Raw genomic sequence first — 21,866 nt, 5'->3', positions numbered from 1 at the left:
AGTAAAATCAAGGGGGGGGGGGGGGGGGGGCACTATGCTGGATAGATTTGGTTAAACCCGCAATAGCGGTGACGAAGGTTTGAAACTTGCATGGTGATTCTTGCCTCGCGATTACTCGGGCTCATTGACGTTGGTGCCTTGGAATTATTCACTGTTTGGAGAGCTACCTTGGAAGGTGCCCGGTATATCGAATTTGGGCGTGTAGAAAGTGCCCAGCAAGCTATGTCGATACACCAACTGTAGCTTGGGCTTCGAGAAGACTTTGCTATCTGCATTCAGGGCAACAAAAGCCAGCATCAAGAAACAAAGACGTTTGGCAATGTGAAATCCTAAGATTTGGCAGGAGTAGCCTGGGCACAGTAGACTATTGTAAACGTTAGGGGTGCCTTGAAGCCTAATTGGGCGCTCTTCGGGGTCTTCAGCTTAAAATGAATAGAAACTGACTACTCCTGGATGAGTAGTATTTACTTTGTATAAATCGAAGTATATTATACTTGCAACATCTGGTGCACCTTCGGGCCCTCGTGTACTAAGCCATATAAGCGGCTGGATATTGACGCTATTCACGAGTAGGCATTGCGTTGGCGGCCATTTGATGTCCAGCACACCAGAGGTACTGAAATTGGAGTGAATGGTCCATACGCGTCTCAAACGATGAGCATATACGAAGGATACATAGGTTCAAATCACCAAGTAGATATCTTATGAGAAGCCACGGTAAGATGCCAAGACAATTTCAAGTGGTACCAACGGCAGATCAGACACCTGGGAAGATAATAAATCAACACTGAATTTAACAACCTTTTGTCTCGTCTTATGTTGGTCCTTCTGGCAATGTTCTATGAAGTCACCCAAACATCTAGCCATTGACTCTGGTTTGCTTTCCCAGTCTTTCTCTCTACCGGGCTCCAACTCCGGGACATCCATCTCCATATCCTCAATGCGCACAGATTAATTCATGAGGGATGTCAGATGTCTTGTTTCTGAACCCAGGCCTCATTACACATGTATGGGTAACACTAGCACATCTTCGCTGGCGAAATGGCAATATCATGGCGGTTACATTCGCTCATGCAGTACCACTATGGCTTCTTATCATATACTTGACAATATTAGTTCTGTCTTTACAGCTAAACATCTGGAAGAAAAAAAAAACAGAGAGGGCCAAAACAACCATCGGGAAGGGTTCTCGTCGAAGGGACATTAGCAACATGTTTAGCTCGACAATTTCAGCTCTTGTTAGAAGATCGTTATCTAACTATTCATGAGACAGCAGGCTGGGTTGAGCCTCGAAGTATATTGATAAAGATAGTTCTTCTTGTTCACACTATTCACACATTTTTCGTACCCTTAACCTACAGGCATCAGCTCGTGGTATATGGTACAGCAAAAGACACGGAAACACAATACCTCACTCGTCTGAGGCCACTCCTAATAATTATCCTTCAGCACTCAACCAAAATATCTAGAGTTTATCTAAATACTACTAGTGGTGGACACAGATCGCCTATTTTTGCATCAACGGAGCACGTTGGAGACGTTGACAGGCCAATTGCTTTGGTAACTCGCAGCCAAGAGTAACAATGCCCACATAGTCACATAACGGATTAACAGACGACTTATCACCGTAACAGCAATAAGGCTCTTGAGCAATTGAAGCCATGTCCTGCAGTGGTATATGTTATTATGGGCCAAAGCTGACTCTCCCGAGTGTGTGTTGATACATACGAGATGTGGTATGACTTGCTCAACTCTTCTATCAAAAGCTAAGGCTTAAAGAGCCAAAGATAACTGCTCTCGGCTTACCTATATGATCATTGAACAGGTGACTGATGGTTTGGCAAGTTTGAATGTATTTGATCCGAGTATCACCAACCGTACGAGTTGACGCACTGTGTTTTTATGGCATCCCTCATGAAGGAAACTCATTACCCTACCACGACCACTCGAATGATTGTAGAATATGGCGCCCATAGAACAATTAAAGATCTTTCTAATACCTACAGCGAAAGCAACCCCTCGGAATTTCGTTGAACTGAGCAGAATCCAAAGATAAAATGAAGATCCATGGTTCCAGGGACACCGCCATGAAAGGAGGCACCGGTGCGGTCTAATAGTACGGCAGTAGAAGTATATGGAGAGAAGAATTTTTAGGAGACAGAGAGTTAATGCCATTCATTTGGAACTCTTTGGAAATAACGCAGGTCGATTTGAAAGCGAGCTGCCATATATGTCTCCTGTGATGCGTTAAATGAGCTGAAATAGTTTCCTCGATACGACAGCTTTGTCGGCTGTTCCTATAAGAGGTAGACTAAAAGTATAGCTAGTGAGCACCTATTGATTGTTTATACCCATATAATAGACTCGGTTGATCATGGCCGCCATACACAGTGATGACTCGGAACCGTCTCCGAGTATTTATGTGCGACAGGTATGTTTTATCGATGGGCGTTTTATCTCGTCAGCAGATGGAAGTTGAGGTCATTGAAAATGATGGATATGGTACTACTGATATTTCTGTGGTAATTATATAAAAGCTCAAAATATTCAGCCCACCCCATTCGGACCAGAGCGGACTTTACTCCAATTGCACGTTTCACACAGACTGTTGTTGGCACATCCGTTTCAACACTCACTTCCGGGATCTTTGGTCATACATGGAAGACCTGACCTATATAAAAGTCAGTTTGTTCCCCTTCAGGTTCCTATATATGTCTTATTACTACCTGGTACAGCTTTACATGTCCTTCGCAAGCCCAAGGACTCCAATTGACCACAATCACATGCTAGCAAGACTTGTTACTTCAGCTTTTGACGACCATTGCTCTAGAAATCGAATCTTACCTATGAAAAAACTCGATTTAACGTGTTCAGAGGTTCTTTGTGTTTTATCAGTTGTGCGATAAGTATTGTACATTTTGGCCAGTTGTCGGGTCGTTGCATTCGCTGCGAACTAACACGACCGACCCAGTCAGTGTGTCGGTTTAGATAACACTCGAAGGGTTCCACAATCATTAAACAATTTCCACTCGAGAAAGAACAATATCAGAGCTACAGATAGTTGCATAAAACAAACTTGCAGAGCTTAAAGGCCTGCCTGGTCTTTGGTAACAAGGCATGTGGCCGTAACTTCAACATGGCAAGACATTGAGTTTGTTTAGCCCCTCGACATGTACCTCGGTACTCACTAACCCGTCTTGCTCCTAATTCCAATGTCCTTATCTTATCGATAGCGCAATGCCCCACCTGGCACACGGGGCAATGACGAACATTCCCATTCCTCAGCGGTCGGTCCCCCCAATTCCCCAGTAAGCCATCCCGCCGCCGCTCTTCGCACGCCCGTCGCAGCATTGCGCCTCGAAACCGGCACGAGACCACCACCATCATCCACCGACCGCCGCCCGACCACTGACTACATCCGTCCCCCTGACACATCAACAAACACCTTCTTTTCTGCCGACCTTGCCCGTCATCGTACATAGAACTCCATAGAAAAATCGCAAAAGTCCCACCATTTCAACACTTCCCCCTTTGGAATCCCTCAACATGGGCGGCAATGCCAGTAAAGTCACCGCCCAGGACAAGTGAGTCTTCTTTGTCCCTCACGGCCAATACCGACCACATTTCAACACCCGCCGCGCAAGGTCGCATACCCGCTGCGGATCTCCATCTGCTCTATCTCGTCCGCTGGTTCAAGATTCCATCCCGCTAACGCGCATCCTCGCAGGGCCATCCTCGACTTGAAGCTCCAACGCGACAAGCTCCACCAGTACCAGCGCCGGATCACCGTCCTCACCGATAAGGAGACCGCTGTCGCAAAGCAGATGCTCGCAAAGGGCGACAAGCCCCGCGCACTTCTCGCTCTCCGCCGGAAAAAATATCAAGAATCGTTGCTACAAAAAACCGATGCGCAGCTCGAGCAGCTCGAAAAGCTCACCTCCTCGGTCGAGTTTGCCATGATCCAGAAGGATGTCGTGTTCGGCCTGCAGCAGGGTACCAAGGTCTTGAAGGAGATACACGCCGAGATGGGCGGAATCGAGCACGTTGAGAAGCTTATGGGCGAGACGGCTGATGCAATCGCTTACCAAAAGGTACAGTGCGCCTTTGGCCCCTGAGGAAATGGGGCGAATATTGCCAAGTGACACTGACCGCTAATGCTTGTTTCCCATGCGCAGGAAGTTAGTGATATGCTTGGTGGCCGCATTTCGAATCAGGATGAGGAGGAAGTCGAGGATGAGCTGGCAGCTCTCGAGGCCAGCGTCGCCGCGGAGGAAGCGATCCGCAACCCGCCGAAGCAACACAAGCTGCCCACTGTGCCAGACACGGAACCGGTGTTGCCCGAAGAGCCAGAAGCCCAGCAGCCTGTTAGGACGAGACAGGCGATGCTGGCATCATGACGACATTTTTCCGCTTCTTTTATTTGTCCAATGACGAGGCGCCTTTGTTTTGAGGAGTTTCAAGCATTCATCGGCCGGTTGCATTTCCATGGAGTTCGAGCACGCTCATGTTTACCTACCTATCATTACGCGCAGCGATATGACACTAGAAAAGGCGGTTAGGATATTTTCTTTTTTACTTTGTCACGTCATCTTCTGTACTGTTGCCTTGTGCAAAGCGCCGCATTGTTGGTGGTGGCGGCTAGTAGTTGATTTTGAGGGCATAATGGGTACTAGCCAAAACACAATTATGAAACGTTTGACACACAGTTATTGGTATTTCTGAGCATCAGTGGGTTTGATTGGTATTTTGAAGTTATCAATGGGCCCGGTAACTCGGCAGCGACCTCTTAATGATGCTTGTCCTCCGCTCGACACTGCTTGCGAGCAGTCCTAATTGTCCTTCCATGTGGGTATCAAAACATAATCCAACTCTACGTCTTCCGGCTGGCTCTAGTACCACTACAAAACTAGGCTCTATAATATGAAACTCAACCTTCAATGCCCCAACCCATGTGAAGGTTGAAAAAAAAAAAGCTTCATCAGAAGACAACTTGTAATTCCTGTGAACGCCTCGGATGCTATTGGTTCCTGGTTGAACCATGAAGTTTCCGCCATATCTCTTTGAATATGTACAGTATTGCGATAAAAAATGCAGTCGTAATCATTATTACTCATTCAAGGACAATAATGTCGTCGCTTGCACGCGGCCAGCGTGGCTGGCTGGGCGGAGGTGGTGGGTATCTGTCGAGCCTCTGGGGTTCTTCAACCCGTACTGCCGGTCTGGCATGTCGATATACGGGGACACCATATGCTCCCTGCGGTTGATGGGATGGATAGGGCTCGTGGGGCCTAAAGCGGTATTGTAATCAGTACGTGACGAAGGAAATCTAGTTACCAAATAACTTACGCTCCGCCATACACAGGCGGCGGGACATCGCGTTGAATAAGCCTTTCGCCCATCACTCTCTCCGCACGGCGGGCGCCAGGTGCTGGATATGTAAAATCAGACAAAGGCTCCGGTTCGGCACGCCTCACGTAGATGGCTTGTTCAGATCCCGGGGCCGGCTGGTACCGGAACGGGTCTAAGGTGGACCGGAAGTCATCATATGACGTCCTCTCAATTGCCACAGGAATTGAACGCCGAGGTATGCTGTCAGGATGCTCTCTAATTCTAAGGAAACCCTCTTCTCGCAGACCGTCTCGCGGTTCTGGGGGGCGATCCTCTCTCAAGCGGATGAACCCCTCATCGAGGGCGAAGGGCTGACGTTCTGGAGTTGGGCCAACGTCACGGGCAGGACGACGAACAGGAAGGATCTCCACGTCGGGACCAAACCTATCCCTAACAATCTCTCCAGAACCGAGAACAACAGCTTGGGGGTGAACACGCTGCTCCTCAATCATAATGGGGTTGCCTCTCGCCCCCAAATGGGCCTCGTTTCTGCGCAACAAAGGATCACTCTGAGGTGGAACCTGGTAAGCTGGCTGCCGAATTGTGTCCTGTGGAGCATTGTAGTATGAAGCGGCAGGTGCTCTCGACAGTTCATGACCAATAGGAAAAGAACGGGTGTGATTTGAATAGCCTTGGCTTATCTGACGGGGCAAATACCGGTCTTCCTCTCGTGCAATTGGGCCACGAGGTTGTGACTGCACTTGAGAACAAGGCTCGTCATCTGCGAGGTCCGAATACTCCACCAGTGGGCGACGATAGCGCGATGGGGGCCGACCAGCTTCAGGGGACTTAGATTCAATGGAGGGGTGCAAGAAGTCCTGCAAATGGTGACTTGGGCGTCCCTTTGGAACCATGGTGCTAGGGCGCGGAGCACTGCTAGATTCAATTACCTTTTGCATTGTAGAACCAGAAGAAAAATTATGAGAACGCAATGGCGGCGCAGCAAAGGAACGATCCCCGCGCGTCCTGGCCTCATGGAGGTTGTTGCTAACGAATGGCCCAGGGGCAGGCCTCTGTGGATGTGAAGGGCCAAGGTCAGTCACGGGGGCTCTACCCTCCATAAACACGACGGGCTGGCTTTGTGGGTATGTTCCGTGACTGACGGAATCACCTGCCGCACCTGGCTGATTGGGTACCTGATGCTGGCGCTTCATGGCACTGTCCCATGCAGCGTTGCGGGCAGCCTCATATCGGCTGAAGTTGCGCTCACGGTGCTTGGCACGTTTCCGCTGCTTCTTGCTAACCTTCTTCTGGTTTCCAGGAGTTGCAAGCGGCTTCGGGGATCCAGGGCGGGACGGCACCGCTGTCGAGAAACGACTACCGTCAGTCCGGTCTTGACGTACGGCTGGCGCCTGCACTCTGGCTGCATTGGTAGACCTGTCAGTGAGCACAGCCGATGAGTCAGAATCAGGTTCCTCGCCCGAATCTTCATCGTCAGAATCATCGGAAAGAACAACGACCTCACGAAGAATTTCGTCAAGCTGGTTCCGACCATTTTCGTCATCGCCTCGCCACTTGACGAGGATGTCTAGGCAAAGCTGCTCTGTTGCTCTTCTGGCATTGTGCCAGGACGTCTCTCTAAGGAGCTCATCGTATCTCGTGTGGTTGTGTCGAATATGGGCAAGGACGGCAAGTTGTACACGGCGAGATAGGGACAACTCCTGCTGCAATCCCACAACCAGCTCGCCATTGAACTGTTTCCCCTGTAGTCATTCATAAGCATCGCAAGCATTCGCGCAGTTGGCAAGCTTCCACAAACCTTCTTAAAAGCATGATCGATGATCTGTTGTCTATCCGTATTTGGAATACGAGGAAAGAGCTCTCGCAAAGCAGCGTCTGCCTGTCTATTAATTTCTGTCTGCGAGCGGGGAATTTCCTCGACTTCGTTCGGTCCTGTGGTCGTAGGTTCGTAAAAGGTATCCTGTCCTAGTTCATGCATCGCCTGTTCTACGATGTATTCGCGGATGTGGTGGCCAACCCGATGTATTTGTTGGGACAACTCGGAGGCGTCCTTCTTCGCAAACGTCTGTGTACCACCTTGTAAGCCTGTGTTTGTTTGTTTTTGGATGTGAATGAAGCAGCCTCACCACAATGTAGACAGATGCGCCTAGTTCTCTTGAAATCTCTTTGCACCTCTCCGTCAGTTCAGGATTTCCTATTGGAATATATTTCATTCCTGGTGGCGGCGTTCGGTTTGGCGTAATCTACAATCACACCAAGTCAGTGAAACGGTGACCGTCAAGAGAGGTCTCCAACATCTAGCGTACCTCGAATAGCAAGGGTTTCTTTTTGTCTTTGTTCTCAATGAACTCGAAATACGACTGGTGTTTCGATTTCGTAACCGTGTTCATGGGCTTTGCGGCAACGAGTCCTGGCGGCAGGGGTTCGCTGCGATCTATCGCTTTGCTGACCTTGGCAGCACGTTTGTGGCGGTCCTTTGCCGTGGCAGCGCCAGGCAGGTTTCTCTTCTCTCTCCCCATGTCTGATTATCTCTCTTGCTATCAGCTTACCATGGTGTTCGAGGATCAAACCTCTAAAACTGCCCGAAACGGGAAAGAAAAAAGATGAACAGGATCGACAGTTAGTGAGGGCGACGATCGATAGCTTGCACTAGAGCCAGAGAGCGAAGGTCAAGTCCAAAACGTCAACGCTGAGTGAGAGCGAGCGCAAGCGCAAGCGCCTCTGAATGGCAAGCACCTTGTCCCAGAGGTGACGACGTTAGCAAGTGGCACTCGCTGCGTCAAAGAAACAACAGTAAATCACGTAGAGAAGAAAGGAATCAAACGTCCGGGTTGCGGAGATTTGAATGTACGATTCGTCAACCAAGTCCGGCAAGAGCTGCGTGCACTTGAAGGAGGAAGGTGCAGTGCAGGCGATGCAATGCTTGGATGTTCGAAGTGCATAAGACACGAGGCCAGGGCTGCGAGATCAGTTGTTCCGGAAGGACGAAAACGCCCAACGAGGTCGGGTCGCAACTTTGGGAGTTCGCTTCGAAATCGTCGTATCACCACGTGACGATAGTGGCGGGGCGGTGTGCACGGGGCTCATCGGGCGAATGACGTGGGATGCAGGTGCCAACATTTGGTTGCAACGTACACCGACCAAAGAGCGTAAGCAGCCAAGGGAACTTTCCTCATCAAATTCCAGGTGTAGTCCGAACTCCTTCATGTTTGGGACTGGGGTAACCCGAGGTTGTTTCAACTGCAAACCTTAAAGGGCTTCAAGACGTAATGATCACTGCCTTACAGACTGTCTGCTTCCATAAGACCATTATGGCAAAAAGCATGAACAAGTAGTCACTTGCTAAGTGCGTCATGTTGAGAATTACTGTTTGTTTGCATTCAAAGTCCAATCTACGAACTAAGTTTTGTTCGTACATTTGTTCCATAGTTTCTTACAAGTTAGGTATGCCAGGATTTTGGAATCCTATGCATTGAGCCAAAAAACGCCGCCGTCCATGTTTCCGATACGTTTGTTGGCATCTGTTTCGTAAATTACATAACTCCTTAGTTGTCATCCAGCGAATTGACGTGCTTCTTCATGAATTCAAAAGCAGAGAAAAAGAGCGCATTTACAGCGCATGACCGTCCCATGGAAACTCCCAAGCCGCGATACATCTGTTTCTTGAAGAACTCAATCTTCGGAGGCGGCTCGACTGTTTGTCCCTTTGAGTACAAGAGAGAGTTACGTTGGTAGATACTCTTCGCCGAGTCGATTGGATCTGATAGAGTATTAGTACCATGTGAACAAGAAAGACGTCATGAGCCCTTACATATCATTGCCCAGGACACTATCCCGCATAGTCCTCCTGAAACGACAACCGCCAGTTTGTTAGTAGTGGGATGATCGCCGCCAAACGTGGTTCCGAGCTGCTTGCCGCTCTCATACACCATGAAATAAATGGCAGTTCCCAGAGTATCTCGTACTAAATTGGTTAGCTAAGGGATGGGCGGGGTTGTACGCCTGGGCAGACTTACACAAGTGCAAGTTGAAGCCAGTGTAGAGCCCCAAAGCACCCCGATGACGAATGATGTTGGACATTGTTTTGAAGGTGCCTTTGTTTTGATAACTGGCCGCAACCTGGTGACCATTGGTTGCCTGGCAATTGGCCTCGGCAAGCTTTTTCTGGTCAGACAGTAAAACAGACACCTGGGCGCTAAGTTTGGTCAATTCGAAGGGACAGGCAAGAAGCGTGATACAAGAGCCAGCAGTGGCCCCGGCGGCTCCAAAGCAGGCGACGGAGTATAGGTTTGGATAAGTGCCCTTTTTGCCAACGTGTTGCAGAACGTCGAACCCGCAGGTTTGCTTAATCCAGCCAGAGTACGTGTACTTGGCGCGTTGATAGATCGAAAAGGAAATGGTTCGCACAAGAGTGACGCTGGCCATTGGAGCGAAGACGCCTAATGAGAGGGGGAGGAAAGGTCAGAACTGAGTCAAGATGAGGGGGGTAGGAGTTGCATTGTGGTGCAAGGGAGCGCATACCCCGAAAGAAGCCTCTCAGCTTCTCGGTGCGGTAGGTGTGCCTCACGCAGTCGAGGAACCCTTCATATCTGTAGGTTTGCATTCGCGTTTTCACGCTATCGAGGGGAAAGGCGACAACGGTTGAGAACATGCTAGAGGTGCTAGCGGCGATCTCTGTGCGGTATCGCTTGACCAGCCTCTGCGGACGCTCTTCTTGAGCTCGAGGCATGATCGCAGTCGGTTGGCGGGCCGGAACATGGTGTCTTGGATGATATTCGACTTCTGTCGCGGGCATGCTTTCCAGCAATGGCGGTGTGACAGCGCCTTTAGACAGTGATCTCGAAAGAGATCAGGGTCCTCGGCGCGGTCGCGATACAGCACGGTGCCAGCTGGGGTAGGTCCATCCAGACCGCAGTCAGTGGAAGCGGCCGTCGACGAGGATTAAGAATTAGAAAGTTGTTGGATGAGAAACGAGGTCGTGGTTGGAGAGTAGAAAGCAAGATCTTTTCAGGTGACCTGGGGAATCGAAGGCTGAACCCCCGGAAAATGCTGTTGTTGTGCTCGCTACCATGCGATCTTTGTGGGTTAAGTTGAAAGCAAAGAAGAAGGGAAAGACGAGTGACGGCGTGAACTACCTTCTATCCTTAAGCACCTTGGACTGCGGGGTCGGCAGTGGAATGAATCCACGACGTGGGAAGGCAAGGTTCATGTACCTAGCACCAGCGGCTTCCCGTGCCTTAGCTGCGAGGCCCTCGTGGAGTGCGAGGTACCGATACCGCGCTGGGACAGTTGGAGGTACTAAACTCCACTGAGGGCGCCGCGAGGTAAGGTGCGAAGCGTCCAGCCCCAAGGACCAGGCGTTTTTCGTTGTGCGGAAAGATGCACCTGGGAGGCCCCCTTGGGACCCCGCCTATCGTCCAGTAAACAGCACCTGATTGGTATCTCTAATTGTAACTGGTGGTGACGATGGGCATACATTGTACACTGTACCGCAGGAGAGCACGTACAGTAATGGCAGGGTAGAGAGTACCCACCACAAACGGAGTTCAGGGCCCCATTGGATCTCCAACAAATGCTGTGCCTGTCATTCGCTATCCCGATTGCGGCCGCTAGCATGAGAGAGGTTAGCCCCCCTCACTGGACTGTGACACAGCTGGCGGCCCACCATCACAAGCTAGGGCAGCATAGAGACTACGACGAGAGGAATGGTACGGTACATTCTAAGTGGGCTCATTGACGCTGTTTTGAGGACATGCATCGCACATCTTCAAACGGAGGCTCGGCCGACTACCTTACGACAGCAAAACAGGCCGGCGGTTTCACGGAGCCATTGTGTTTTGGTTTCGCTCCCGGAATAACAGCTGACGAGGGTCTTTATTTTAGTATGTATCCGTGTTTTCTGGCAAAACTCGTAACAGAGACAGAACCACTTCAGCACCACTTCAGCTTCAGCATCTCGTCTCCGGCCAGAGGTTCCGACACGGCACGACGGCCGAGATTCTTGGCTCCGACACGGGGGTTCGCCTCAATTCCTCAGCTCCAGTTCTATTTGTATGTTTGTAGTATTAGCATATACATGCTGTGATTATACTCATCATCAAAGTCACTCTCTTCCCAACCTTTGGGGACGCAATACTCCTATGTGAGATAACGTCATAGTCTCCAACAGCGAACCGCAGCCCTGATTACATGTGCTTTGCCAATCTCGTGCATCCCTCCTCACACCCAAAATATGCCGTCTTTGGCCTCCGGGTGACTCCCACCAGGAACTCATGCAATGATACGAGATAGGATCAAGTCAGTAACAGCGATAATCAGCACTTGACTGGCGCCAGCAGCGGTTCGGCAACAAATTATACAGCTACAATGCAACCACCAAAAAGTTTGCCTCGTTGCGCCAAATTTTCACCACCCCAATCCCAACCTTAACCGTCCATCCCTTTCTTGCCCTTACATTACCCTCCATGACGAAGAAAGCCTGTCGATGGCTCCAAAAGGGCAGCCGCCGCCATCTCGCAGACATGGCTGACCAACCATATGCGGGCCGTTTGGCTTGCTGACCCCACGCGCCTGCAGATCGCCCGAGCTGTAAAGTCACACCAGCGATCTCTTCGCGAGGGAGGCGGTCCCTCCAATAGGTTACTTCCGGATATTGAAAGTTGCTGCATCTCCGCCCAACGCCTCGTGTTCTCGTTTGTCTCGCCGTCTCTGGGACCTAGCACAGCAACAAGATCACTACAAGCCTTGTTTCTTGATAGCCTGGTCTGGTGATCCTTCCTGGGCGATGCATTGAAATTTCATCAATGCCACCGTGCCAAAAGACTCCATTTTGCAGTGACAACTCAATCTGGCTGGCTGCCCGGCAGCATTCTTCCAGAACCTCAGAGACAACTAGAACTGAGGAGGATATCCCCTTTGCTGTGATGAGGAGTAAATAAGAAGACCACGTAAATCTTCTAGGATTCAAAGGTGAAGCTTCAATCCGAAGTATTCACCTTTTACCAGAAGTTGGACCGCACCGCAAGCCCAGCCCCATTGACTTGTTCAACATGGCCAACGTCATGTCAAAATGATGGTGAGCGGTAGCGTCAAAGTCCTTGGTTGCTTGAGCTCTAAAAGTCGACCAGTTAGCAATGGATCACCTCGTAGCACCGGAGGATAAAGCCAGAAAGACACTCACAGCGGCTTCCCCTGCAGCTCAATCCCTTTGCGATAGTCGGTCTTCCAGGATTTCTTCTGGTTCCGCTGCTTCGCTGCTTGGACAAGATTCTTGAGAATCTTGTGCTCGAGTCCTCTCTCTTTTGCCGCCGACTGAAGAAACCAATTCGTCCTCTGTGCCACATGTTTGTCCAGGACTTCGCTTTCCGAGCGGAATGCCGCCCTCAGTTGGTCACGAACAATGTAGCGCGCCGGCACCGAAAACTGAACGGCCCGAAGAGCACTGCGGTACAGACATCTGTACCAAAGTAAGATGTCGGCTTTTGACATTTGACCCATACTGTGGCTTTTGAATTGAAATCTTATTTATAAAGGAACAAATTGCGAAGAGCGAGTTGCCCAGCAGGTAGTCAAGTGAAAAGAAAGACCTTGGTTGAAGCTCCCGAGAGCTCACCCCATTGATAGATCCCTATGTGCACGGACCACTTCAAGATTTCCACCTCCCATGCACTCTGGTCCGACCTCACCCAAAAAATTCCATCTCACGAACAGCAGAGCGTCAACACCTCAACCCACGCCTCCCACCGTCCACACCACCGCCATCACCATGGCACCCCGACTACCCCCGAGCTGTCTTCAGCTCCTCCGCACCGGACCGACGACGATACCCAATGCCTCCGCAGTCCTCGCCGGCCCGCGTCTCCATCTACTCCCTTTCACCGCGAAGCGAGGTGTAAAGTATGGCTGGTCGACCGCGCCTCCTCGCAGCAAGCCCGGCCGCTTCAATCAGCCTACATCCGGCCTTCCCGCCCTCACGACCGGCCCCGCTGCCGCCCTTGCCCGCCGCGAGGCCACCACCCCCCTCCGCACTGGCGTCCTCGCCCTCAAGAAGGGCATGACGGCCATCTACTACGGCAAGAAGCGCGTCCCCTGCACCGTCCTTCAGCTCGATCAGGTCCAGGTTGTCGCCACCAAAACGCGCAAGAACAACGGCTACTGGGCTGTTCAGGTTGGGCTGGGATCCAAGGAACCACGCAACGTCGAGAGGCCGCTGCTGGGCTACTACGAGGCCAAGGGCATCGCGCCCAAGCGCCACCTTGCCGAGTTCAAGGTCCGCTCTGAGGAGGGTCTTTTGCCTGTCGGTGTGCAGCTGTTCCCAGACTGGTTCCAGACGGGCCAATATGTCGATGTTCGCTCCAACAGCCGTGGTATGGGCTTCGCCGGTGGTATGAAGCGCCACGGCTTCGCGGGTCAGGAGGCGTCGCACGGTAACTCCAAGAACCATCGTACCATCGGTACCACCGGTCCCTCGCAGGGCTCCGGTTCTAGAGTTTTGCCCGGCAAGAAGATGCCCGGGCGAATGGGCAACGAGCGGGTTACGGTCCAGAACCTGACGGTCCTGAAGGTGGACAACGAGCTCGGTGTCGTGCTCGTCAAGGGCGCTGTTGCAGGCCCCAAGGGGTGTGTCGTACAGCTGCAGGACGCGAAGAAGAGGAAGGCGCCTGCGCTCCCGTACCGCCAGGAGAAGTTAAAGGAGCTGTTGGAATCCAACCAGGACGCTGAGGCGAGATTGCAGGAGGCTAGGGAGAGGCACTTGGAGCTGAAGAAGCAGAGGAGAGAAGCGGCGGGGCTTGTATAGAATATCTTTCCCTTTTGCCGTTGTTGTTTACGAGTCCGTGTACTATACATGTTGTACATTTACAGCCCTACGAGAGGCGCATAACTAAAGGGCTCTAGTCGCCCAAATCCCAACCGATGACTACCACCTATGCACGCAACATATGCTTTTGAAATCGTCTGACCCAGCCCCCTTTGCTGCTTGCATCTTTCTGTTGATTTAACCACCATGCTGTGAATACCAAGACGTTCCCTTATTTAAAGCTCGTCTGTCTGAAACCTCTCGTAGCCGCCGACGCAGGCTGCTCATCAAAGTCATCGTCGAAGTCATCAGCGCCACCACCCACAATGCCACGGAAGGGATCCGCGCCATCGAGCAGGTCGATCTTGCGGCCGTCGGGCGTCTCCAAGCTCCACTCGGTGGTCTCGAACAGTCCCTTGTGCGAGGTTCGGAAGCTCGTGAACTTCATCACCGCCTCGCCCTTGGTGCCCTTGACACTGAAGCTAACGTCAATGCGGCCGTGCAGCTGGTTCATCTCTCCCGAGATCCAAGGGATCTGGTGTTTGAAGTAAACCTCGTCTCCCAGCACCTCGCGGGCCTTGGGTGAGGTACGTAGGGCGTACATCGTCGAGGCAATGACGGGCGACGATGATTTTTGGTAGTTGAAGATTGCGACGCTCGAGATGACGATGGCGGCCGCAAAGATGGGGAGAGAGCGGTACCAGCGGAAGGTGATTTGGTTGATGTCTGATGTTTGCAGCGCGCATGTCAGCCAATTGCCTCCTACATACCATATAAGGGAAGAGAGGAGGAAAAGTTTACCCGGAAGTTCTCGGTCAGCTCGGCGCTCCATTAACGGCCCTGAGCCCGGCTTCGGCGCCGCAGTCGCCCATCTCCGTTGTGTCTGGTTTCTCAGTTGTGGCTGTTGGCGAGCAACGGTGTTCCTCAGTGAGGAGGCGAGCCTCCTGGTGACTGTCCTCGAGAGCATACTCAGCAAGCAATCACAGACAGACTTCCAGTCTGAAAAAAGTGTCGTTATTGGTGTGTGGTGAGAGGCTCGTAGTTGTTCGTGACGAAAACTCGGAATACTCCGATCAGGTCATGAAGTTCAGTCGGCCTCGGCGGGCGGGCCAAGCTCCAAAAAATCCCGGGAGGATCCTGTGGTGCACAGGGCCCTTCCAAAAATTATTACAGCGGAAGCCCAAAGCCTCGCTGAGCTCTGGCCAATCATTTTGCAATCGCAGCCCGTGCCACCATGCTCACATGCACCTGGCGTCATAAGGCTGGGTTGTCATTGCGCTCTCCCACCTAGTCCTATTTGCTTAACGCTTCATGCCCATTAGAGCTCCGTATTTGTATAACGTTTCCCACACCCCTCCAAGCTCTATCTACCTTGTCGCCTAAAATCCCACCATATCAACTCTTGTACCAAAATACAACACAATCAACCCGCGCAACGCACCAGTAGTTTTATATCGGCTCTCTGATTCTATGTCATAATTCGCTGCACTGTCGCAAATAGGATAGCCATGGCAGAACCAAGAGGCGCGGCCGCCCGCCTGCGACGCACATTCCATTATCCCACAGACGAAGATTCGGCCGATTCGCAACCCGAAGCGATAGACGAAGAAGGTAACATGCCACATGCCACTCTTCAACGACTAGTTTTACTTCACTATGGGAGCCTCCGTCACTGACGTTCATCCCTCGTAGAACAAGATAATCTCATCCAACAGCTGGCCGAAGAAAACGCCGCCCGAAATGCTCAATTTCGCACCTTCCTCCTCGCCCTTCCCATCTTCACGACGATTCCCTACCTAATCTCCCTCCTCCGCCTGACGTCGCTGATGACGTCTCTCCTTTCCATCACCTCGCTCCTATCGACGGCCTACCTTCTTCACACCCTACCTCCGGGACAGACGGGTATCGCCTTCATCGACACTTGGTCGCGCCCCAAGACGCCGTACACCAGCCCGTCATCCTCTCTCGAGTCTTCTGTCTCCTCCGTCTCTGGAGCTTCCTCACAGTACCACACCGTGGCTGGCCCCTCGTCGTCACAACGCCGTCCTAGGCGGAGTTCCTTCTCCTTCAACCAAGAGCACAAGTCACCCTTGGAACTTTACCTTCCTTACCTCAACTTGGGGTTGTGCGTGATGCTTGTATTGACGGGTATGGTGACAAAGTCTGGGGTGAGAGACACCTTTGGACATGTGGGGTTGGGAAACCTCCCTGCAATGGTGTACGTTGTAATCCTCATCGCAAAAGTGGTCATGGGCAGTGTGGATCCCGAAAAGGAGTTGGGCGCTCTCAAGTACGATTACAAGGGTGCATGATCAGACTACGATGCGATGAAAGATGATGGATCTTTACGACTAATGCCAGAATGATGACCTGTATGTACTTGGCGAAAAAGGATCGGGCAGCTGGAATTGGACTGGGAATTGTGGTTCAGGGCAAAGTCCGCAAGTTTATTCACTAAAACGGCACGTAATTACAACTTTCTACACGTCTATGGATTCGTTAAAACGCAAAACACCATGACTTTTGAGCACGCCGTCTACACCCTTGGGCAACCTCGGGAAAGGATCCGTCAGGGAGTGACTCGTTGAGGGCTCTAGCGACTTGTCTGTAACAAGCGCTAAGCTGTGTGATTTGATTGCATCGACTAGGGCAGGCACCATTTCCTATGATACGGTCAGCATATTCTAAGTAATAAATGATGAGTCAAAAAGGAAAACATACCAATAATCTTGAGCAGCAAATCAAACCCATGAAGTTGTTACTCTGCGCAATCCTAACAACCTCTTTAATAGACGCAGACCTCCTTCCGTGGCTCTGGATGACGTCCGGCGCCGCCATGACATCCTCACGGCCAAGATCATTGCACAAAAAGACGGGGAAGTTGGGTTGTTTCCAGTTGAGTGCAGTGCATAAGCTTGGGTTGTATGAGCTAAACACCACGGAACGAACCGACTCAAGAGATTGTGCTCTCTGAGCGCGCGCGTGATCGAACACGATGGTAAGCAGTGAGTCGACGAAGGTATTAAGATCTAGCGATGGACCAAGACCCAGTGCTCTTTCCTCTTCTGGTGTCGGGTAGAGGATCTGAATATTGACATGCATTCCATGAGGGAGGAGGGCCAAGGCCTCATTGAGAGGAATGCCGGCCGTAGCCAAGACGCGATGGACGTCTGCGATCGCATCCAAAGGTTTCGACGGCAGGGACGACAGTTCGGCTCGACTTGGGCTCTTGGAGGTTATGGTGTTGAATTGCTCCATTGTTAACCTCGAGATTGGCAAATCAATGCCGCCGCATGGTATCGTCCATCTTGGCCACAACACAGGCACACCATCGCTAGTATGTTGAACAAACAACCGCACAAAGTCGCCAGACAGGCTTGAACCCGTAACGAACGTGCTAGGGCTGCGGTCGAATTGACTGGTTGCCTTCCAGTATGTCTCAAAGTCGGTGATCTCCAGAGGCTTGCCGTTGAAGGGCTTGATGACTTGAGTATGGAAGCTGATCTGGCCAATGGCACGGAGTCTGGGATCAAAGAGGGGCAAACAGCACTTGCCAGAGCTGCTGAGCAACGCCTTGAATGTGTTGGGGAGGGCAACCGTCTTGGCAATAATCTTTGCGCCGTAGGTGGGAAAGACGTCGAAATCCAGAGTAAAAGACTCCAGATTATCAATTTGAAAGGAAACAAGTCGGGTATCTTCTTGGAAAGGCAGCATAATGTTCTTGGGAATGAGATCGGAGACCTTGGACGAGATTGTGAGGCGGGCGGCCGGGTATTTGCCATCGTGGAAGAACACCAGGGGTTGATCTCCATTCTCCTCAAAACTAATTTGGATGACAGTCTTCGTGTCCAGAAAGTTGTGGCCGTAGCGACGCAGCGGAATAATGGGCGGTGGAAGCTCTAGTTCAGGTATGGCATCTGGATCGAGTGCCATCGGTTCGGGTCCGCTGCTGGTCAACATCGGGCCCAATGAGCCTCCAGATTGAATGATCATCGGGCTCGCTCTCGTCCTCGTGTTGTAAGGGGCCAGAAGCCTCATACACTCCAAGTGACCTTCCCATGCCGCGTAATACATTGCTGGTAAGTCTTTCTCGTCGACAATGTTTGGGTCGGCTCCAACCTCTAACAAGGCTTGCAAACAGGGTACATTGCCTTCGCTTGCAGCATGAACCAAGGGCGTCCATCCGTACAACTTATCGATTTGGTCCAGGTTGGCACCGTAATTCTTCAGCAGAAGCAAAAGTTCCGGGCGTTGTCCGGACCGAGCAACAAGGTGTTGGGGAAAGAGGCCTTCGGCATCAGGAAGGATTTGTGCGCCGTGTTTAAGCAACAATTCCACGATTGCCAGCGAACCATGCTCGCATGCAAGATTCAGCGGTACATGATCAGCCTCGGATACAGGGTCAATACGAGCGGACTTCGCCAGTAGTTGCTCTACACATTTAAGATGGCCGTGAATGATAGAGTGTACCAGCGGAGTGAAATTATCATGGTCGATCAGGTCTATCGTTTGGGCATTTGCTGTAGTTGTATGTCAGTAACGTCGCCCTAAAAGCCCAGGGTAGTTTTTATCTCACCGCTTGTAAGAGCGTCAAGCATGTCTAAGCGTCCATGCATGCTGGCATAGTGCAGAGGGACTCTGCCGTACACATCGGTACGGTCAACAGCAACGCCTTTGGAGAGACCATATTCGAGAACAAAGTTATTTCCGTAGATGGCGGCTTGGTGCAGGCAATTACGTTCGTTGATGTCATCTTCTGACTGAATGTCAACCAAACCCGTGTCGAGAAGGACCTGAAGGGTCTCTTTGGGTGCCTCGTGAATTGCTGCAAGGAAAGTCCGGGTGATCCTTTCCATCAAAGAGAGGTCAGAGCCCATAGACGAGCCGGCAGCGGCGGTCCTCATGCGAACGAGCAGATCCCTGAGCGCCTCAAGGTTCCCGGAGATGACAGTGTCAAGCAGGAGAGTATCGGCGTCGCCTTCATCGGTTCCAAGCAAATGTTGGCTGCTCACGATGTGATCGGTACGGGGCTCAAAGGTGACATGATCGCCTTCAGCCCATGCCCCGAGCTCCTGTAGACTAGTGGTTGCCTGGTCGGAGAGCTCACTGATGACGGTGGCGTTAAAGAAGGGCTGAACCTCTACGGCTCTAGAGAGGTAGAGTTCTTTCGTCTTCGACTTTGACGTCTTGTCCCACTTTTTGAGGATTTTGGAGAAGGCAGTTCCGTTAATCTCGACAAACTGTTGGAGTTTGTTCAGATCGCTGGCGAACTGCTGGAATCCCTCTTCGAGGGTTGTAAATTTGGCGGATCGTCTTGAAACGCCATGCCGTGACTGCAAGACTTTCTTCTTGTCGAGGAGGGTCTTCAACCGGACTTTGAGCTGTGAAAGGGTTAAGTCAAGTCAGACCAAGCATCATACGAACAGGGAGAAAAACAAATGCATACCTCTGCTTCTTTCTGCAGATAGAAGGCATTAACCTTCTCGAGCTCTCGTTCCTGTTCGAGAGTTAGCAGGTACGGTGGGATATTCATTGCACCGACCCATGGCTAGATACTTACTAATTGGAAGAAGAAGGTGGCCTTGTTGGCCTGGAGAGCAGCCTGGGAATCTATAGATATTGCGGAGCGGAGAGGATCATTTTGTGCGCTCAGCGTGGGAGTAGCCGACAGTTTCTTGATCAGCTAGAAGACGGCCCGGTGTCAGTGGTAAAGCCGCATATTGTTTGGTTACTGTCATGGGGCTGCTCCATCCCCTAGCCCCTGAAGGGGCCGTATTGGGTACCGAGTGACTAAAGCCTAGGGAGTGTGGTTTTTTTTTTTCTTTTTGTGGTTTACTTCACCGAACGCCCACCCAAAACGGACGAGAAGCGAGGGGGCCTGAGGCGAGGATGGGTCTGGGGCTATTGAACACATAGACATACCTTTTTAAGAGCCTTGTAATTGACGAAACTTGCGGCATACTCGGGAACCTCAAGCTGGCGCTTCTGGATCTGCTTGCCGAACTTCCTATTGAGATGTTAGCGCAAGCCTGCGCGCCCCGTGCCGTGGGCACTCATGAGGGAGAGGGGCCGTAAGGTTTGAGAATGAAGCTCACATGGTGGGTGGACGCCCGTGAAATCACGGCGCCCAAGAGCGGCAGAACACGTCTCAACGGCAGTAATATGCAAGCTCTCCAGGTCTGGCAAGCTGGAGGTGGGAGTCTGCAGGTGGATGAGCGCAGTATGACAGAAGGAAGCTCTGCCGGCTTGCGTATCTGTCGGCAGCAGTCAAAGTGGATGACTAGCACAAGGATGTTTTGAGTGACGTCGACAAGCGGCAAAAGCGTCTTGGACACGGCTGTCAGATGGTGAAGAGAGTCGCACGTGGGGGCTAATGGTGGTGTGAGTTGCTTTTGAGGAAAAGAAAAGTAGGATTAAGACGCCCAAGTCTGGAGTCAGACAGTTCCAAGGTGACCCGGAGGGTGAAACCTACGGAGCAGCAGAATCGAGTAAGGATTGAAGAGGTATAAGCTCAACCCAGGCTGGAAAGCTTGAGACTATTGATTTGAGTCAGAAAGGAAAGTTGTTTCGATTGAAGAACAGAACATGAACATTCGGGGGGGTGTACAGTCCCACAACGGGTTAGTTGCTTGGTCGGCACAGATATGAAGTAGTTGGGGCTCTGGGCCTTCGGAACAGGCACGGGAAGAAAAGCACCCCTGGATCGGTACCCATAGAGAGAGAACAACGAAGTGCTGCGTAAGGTACTACCAGGAAGCGAGAACGGGGAGTAGGGTGGGGGCAGGCTGAAGCTATCCCGAACATGCCTCGGTGACAACCATTTGGTGGTGGAAGAGGGGGGTTGCTTGCCCGGCGCATATGACACTTGCAACATGGCATGGGCATGGCCAGACGCAATGCTTGAGGGCAGTACAACAAGTAAGTGGCAGTAACCAAAATAGGAGGCTGCGTGGGGGGATATCGACAGGTGAATGGACGCGCATACTCGCTGGCGGTGGATGACAAGATACCATGTCAGCGCCAGTTGGGGTTTTTCCGGGCGACACTGTCGGCTCTGGTTTGGCGCATACAGGTTTTGCCCCCAACTAGCAGGGCACGATCTGGCCCGGAACCCGTGATATGTTGATCGCGGCAGGGGTGCTCAGGTAACGTACACAGGGTCAAGACGACCTGGGCCTATTGGAGCGGGTCGGGGTGTGTTTTTTTTCTGTCTCCTCCTCGTTTGAGAGAACAAGCATAGGAACGGAGACGCCGTTGACAAGAATAGCAGCTAGACATGGAAAATCAAAGATGACGTTTGGACGGAGAAGGGATAAGAAGGCAGACCGAAGCCAGGCGAGCAACGAACCAACGACAAGGAGACCTACTTGCAGCAAATGGAACTAGATCACGGGGGGTGCTGGGGGAGTGGTCAGGCTTACCGGGCAGAGGCAAGTTCAGGCGAACGAAGCGCTTGGCTTCAGTCTCTTGCGGCTAGATGGCAGTGGGCGGCTCCGGATGCCAATAAGATGCTGTTGCTCCGACGCAGGTTGGGTGGTGAGGTAATGAATGTGTGAGAATGAAGTGAGGTAAGTCAAGACAACGACAAAACAGAGTCGAGGTAAGGTAAGGTAGGAACAGCAAAGTCTGTTCTGCAACTTTACCGCTCGCGCAGGAGCAAGTAAGGCAAGGTAGATAGCGCAAGGTAGAGCGACAAGCCCAGATCTGGCGTTGGGATGGG

General features: G+C 51.6%; 8 protein-coding genes across 8 annotated transcripts; 3 read left to right on the top strand and 5 right to left on the bottom strand.

The window, feature by feature from the left end:
• Positions 1 to 3,546: 3,546 nt before the first annotated feature.
• On the top strand, positions 3,547 to 4,397 carry CTRU02_203531 (snf7 family protein; the record flags this gene model as incomplete). The annotated part of the gene is made up of 3 exons (XM_036724156.1): positions 3,547 to 3,584; positions 3,728 to 4,091; positions 4,176 to 4,397. The coding sequence occupies 3 exons, from the start codon at positions 3,547 to 3,549 to the stop codon at positions 4,395 to 4,397; spliced, it is 624 nt and encodes a 207-aa protein (XP_036584271.1).
• A 713-nt stretch (positions 4,398 to 5,110) lies between these two features.
• Positions 5,111 to 7,868, bottom strand: CTRU02_203530 (uncharacterized protein; the record flags this gene model as incomplete). The annotated part of the gene is made up of 5 exons (XM_036724157.1): positions 5,111 to 5,288; positions 5,347 to 7,091; positions 7,148 to 7,414; positions 7,476 to 7,592; positions 7,656 to 7,868. 5 exons carry the CDS (start codon positions 7,866 to 7,868, stop codon positions 5,111 to 5,113), a joined length of 2,520 nt encoding a protein of 839 aa, XP_036584270.1.
• Positions 7,869 to 8,894: 1,026 nt separating this feature from the next.
• CTRU02_203529 (mitochondrial carrier protein) lies at positions 8,895 to 10,144 on the bottom strand (the record flags this gene model as incomplete). Its single annotated transcript, XM_036724155.1, has 4 exons — positions 8,895 to 9,109; positions 9,161 to 9,313; positions 9,366 to 9,788; positions 9,871 to 10,144. The coding sequence occupies 4 exons, from the start codon at positions 10,142 to 10,144 to the stop codon at positions 8,895 to 8,897; spliced, it is 1,065 nt and encodes a 354-aa protein (XP_036584269.1).
• Positions 10,145 to 12,340: 2,196 nt separating this feature from the next.
• Positions 12,341 to 12,846, bottom strand: CTRU02_203528 (mitochondrial carrier protein; the record flags this gene model as incomplete). Its single annotated transcript, XM_036724154.1, has 2 exons — positions 12,341 to 12,461; positions 12,530 to 12,846. The coding sequence occupies 2 exons, from the start codon at positions 12,844 to 12,846 to the stop codon at positions 12,341 to 12,343; spliced, it is 438 nt and encodes a 145-aa protein (XP_036584268.1).
• Positions 12,847 to 13,114: 268 nt separating this feature from the next.
• CTRU02_203527 (mitochondrial 54S ribosomal protein uL3m) lies at positions 13,115 to 14,146 on the top strand (the record flags this gene model as incomplete). Its single annotated transcript, XM_036724153.2, has 1 exon — positions 13,115 to 14,146. One exon carries the CDS (start codon positions 13,115 to 13,117, stop codon positions 14,144 to 14,146), a length of 1,032 nt encoding a protein of 343 aa, XP_036584267.2.
• A 232-nt stretch (positions 14,147 to 14,378) lies between these two features.
• CTRU02_203526 (cytochrome oxidase assembly) lies at positions 14,379 to 15,113 on the bottom strand (the record flags this gene model as incomplete). The annotated part of the gene is made up of 2 exons (XM_036724152.1): positions 14,379 to 14,872; positions 14,948 to 15,113. 2 exons carry the CDS (start codon positions 15,111 to 15,113, stop codon positions 14,379 to 14,381), a joined length of 660 nt encoding a protein of 219 aa, XP_036584266.1.
• Positions 15,114 to 15,654: 541 nt separating this feature from the next.
• On the top strand, positions 15,655 to 16,458 carry CTRU02_203525 (uncharacterized protein; the record flags this gene model as incomplete). The annotated part of the gene is made up of 2 exons (XM_036724151.1): positions 15,655 to 15,757; positions 15,839 to 16,458. 2 exons carry the CDS (start codon positions 15,655 to 15,657, stop codon positions 16,456 to 16,458), a joined length of 723 nt encoding a protein of 240 aa, XP_036584265.1.
• Positions 16,459 to 16,626: 168 nt separating this feature from the next.
• On the bottom strand, positions 16,627 to 20,152 carry CTRU02_203524 (Ankyrin repeat protein nuc-2; the record flags this gene model as incomplete). Its single annotated transcript, XM_036724150.2, has 6 exons — positions 16,627 to 16,809; positions 16,868 to 18,666; positions 18,723 to 19,527; positions 19,593 to 19,643; positions 19,707 to 19,829; positions 20,069 to 20,152. Coding segments are annotated over 6 exons (3,045 nt in total), but the record flags the coding sequence as incomplete, so codon positions are not given.
• Between the last annotated feature and the right edge of the window lie 1,714 nt (positions 20,153 to 21,866).

This window comes from Colletotrichum truncatum, assembly GCF_014235925.2.
Source record: "Colletotrichum truncatum strain CMES1059 chromosome Unknown Contig_0002, whole genome shotgun sequence".
Classification (NCBI taxonomy): domain Eukaryota; kingdom Fungi; phylum Ascomycota; class Sordariomycetes; order Glomerellales; family Glomerellaceae; genus Colletotrichum; species Colletotrichum truncatum.
This window is presented reverse-complemented; position numbering and strand designations above follow the sequence as displayed.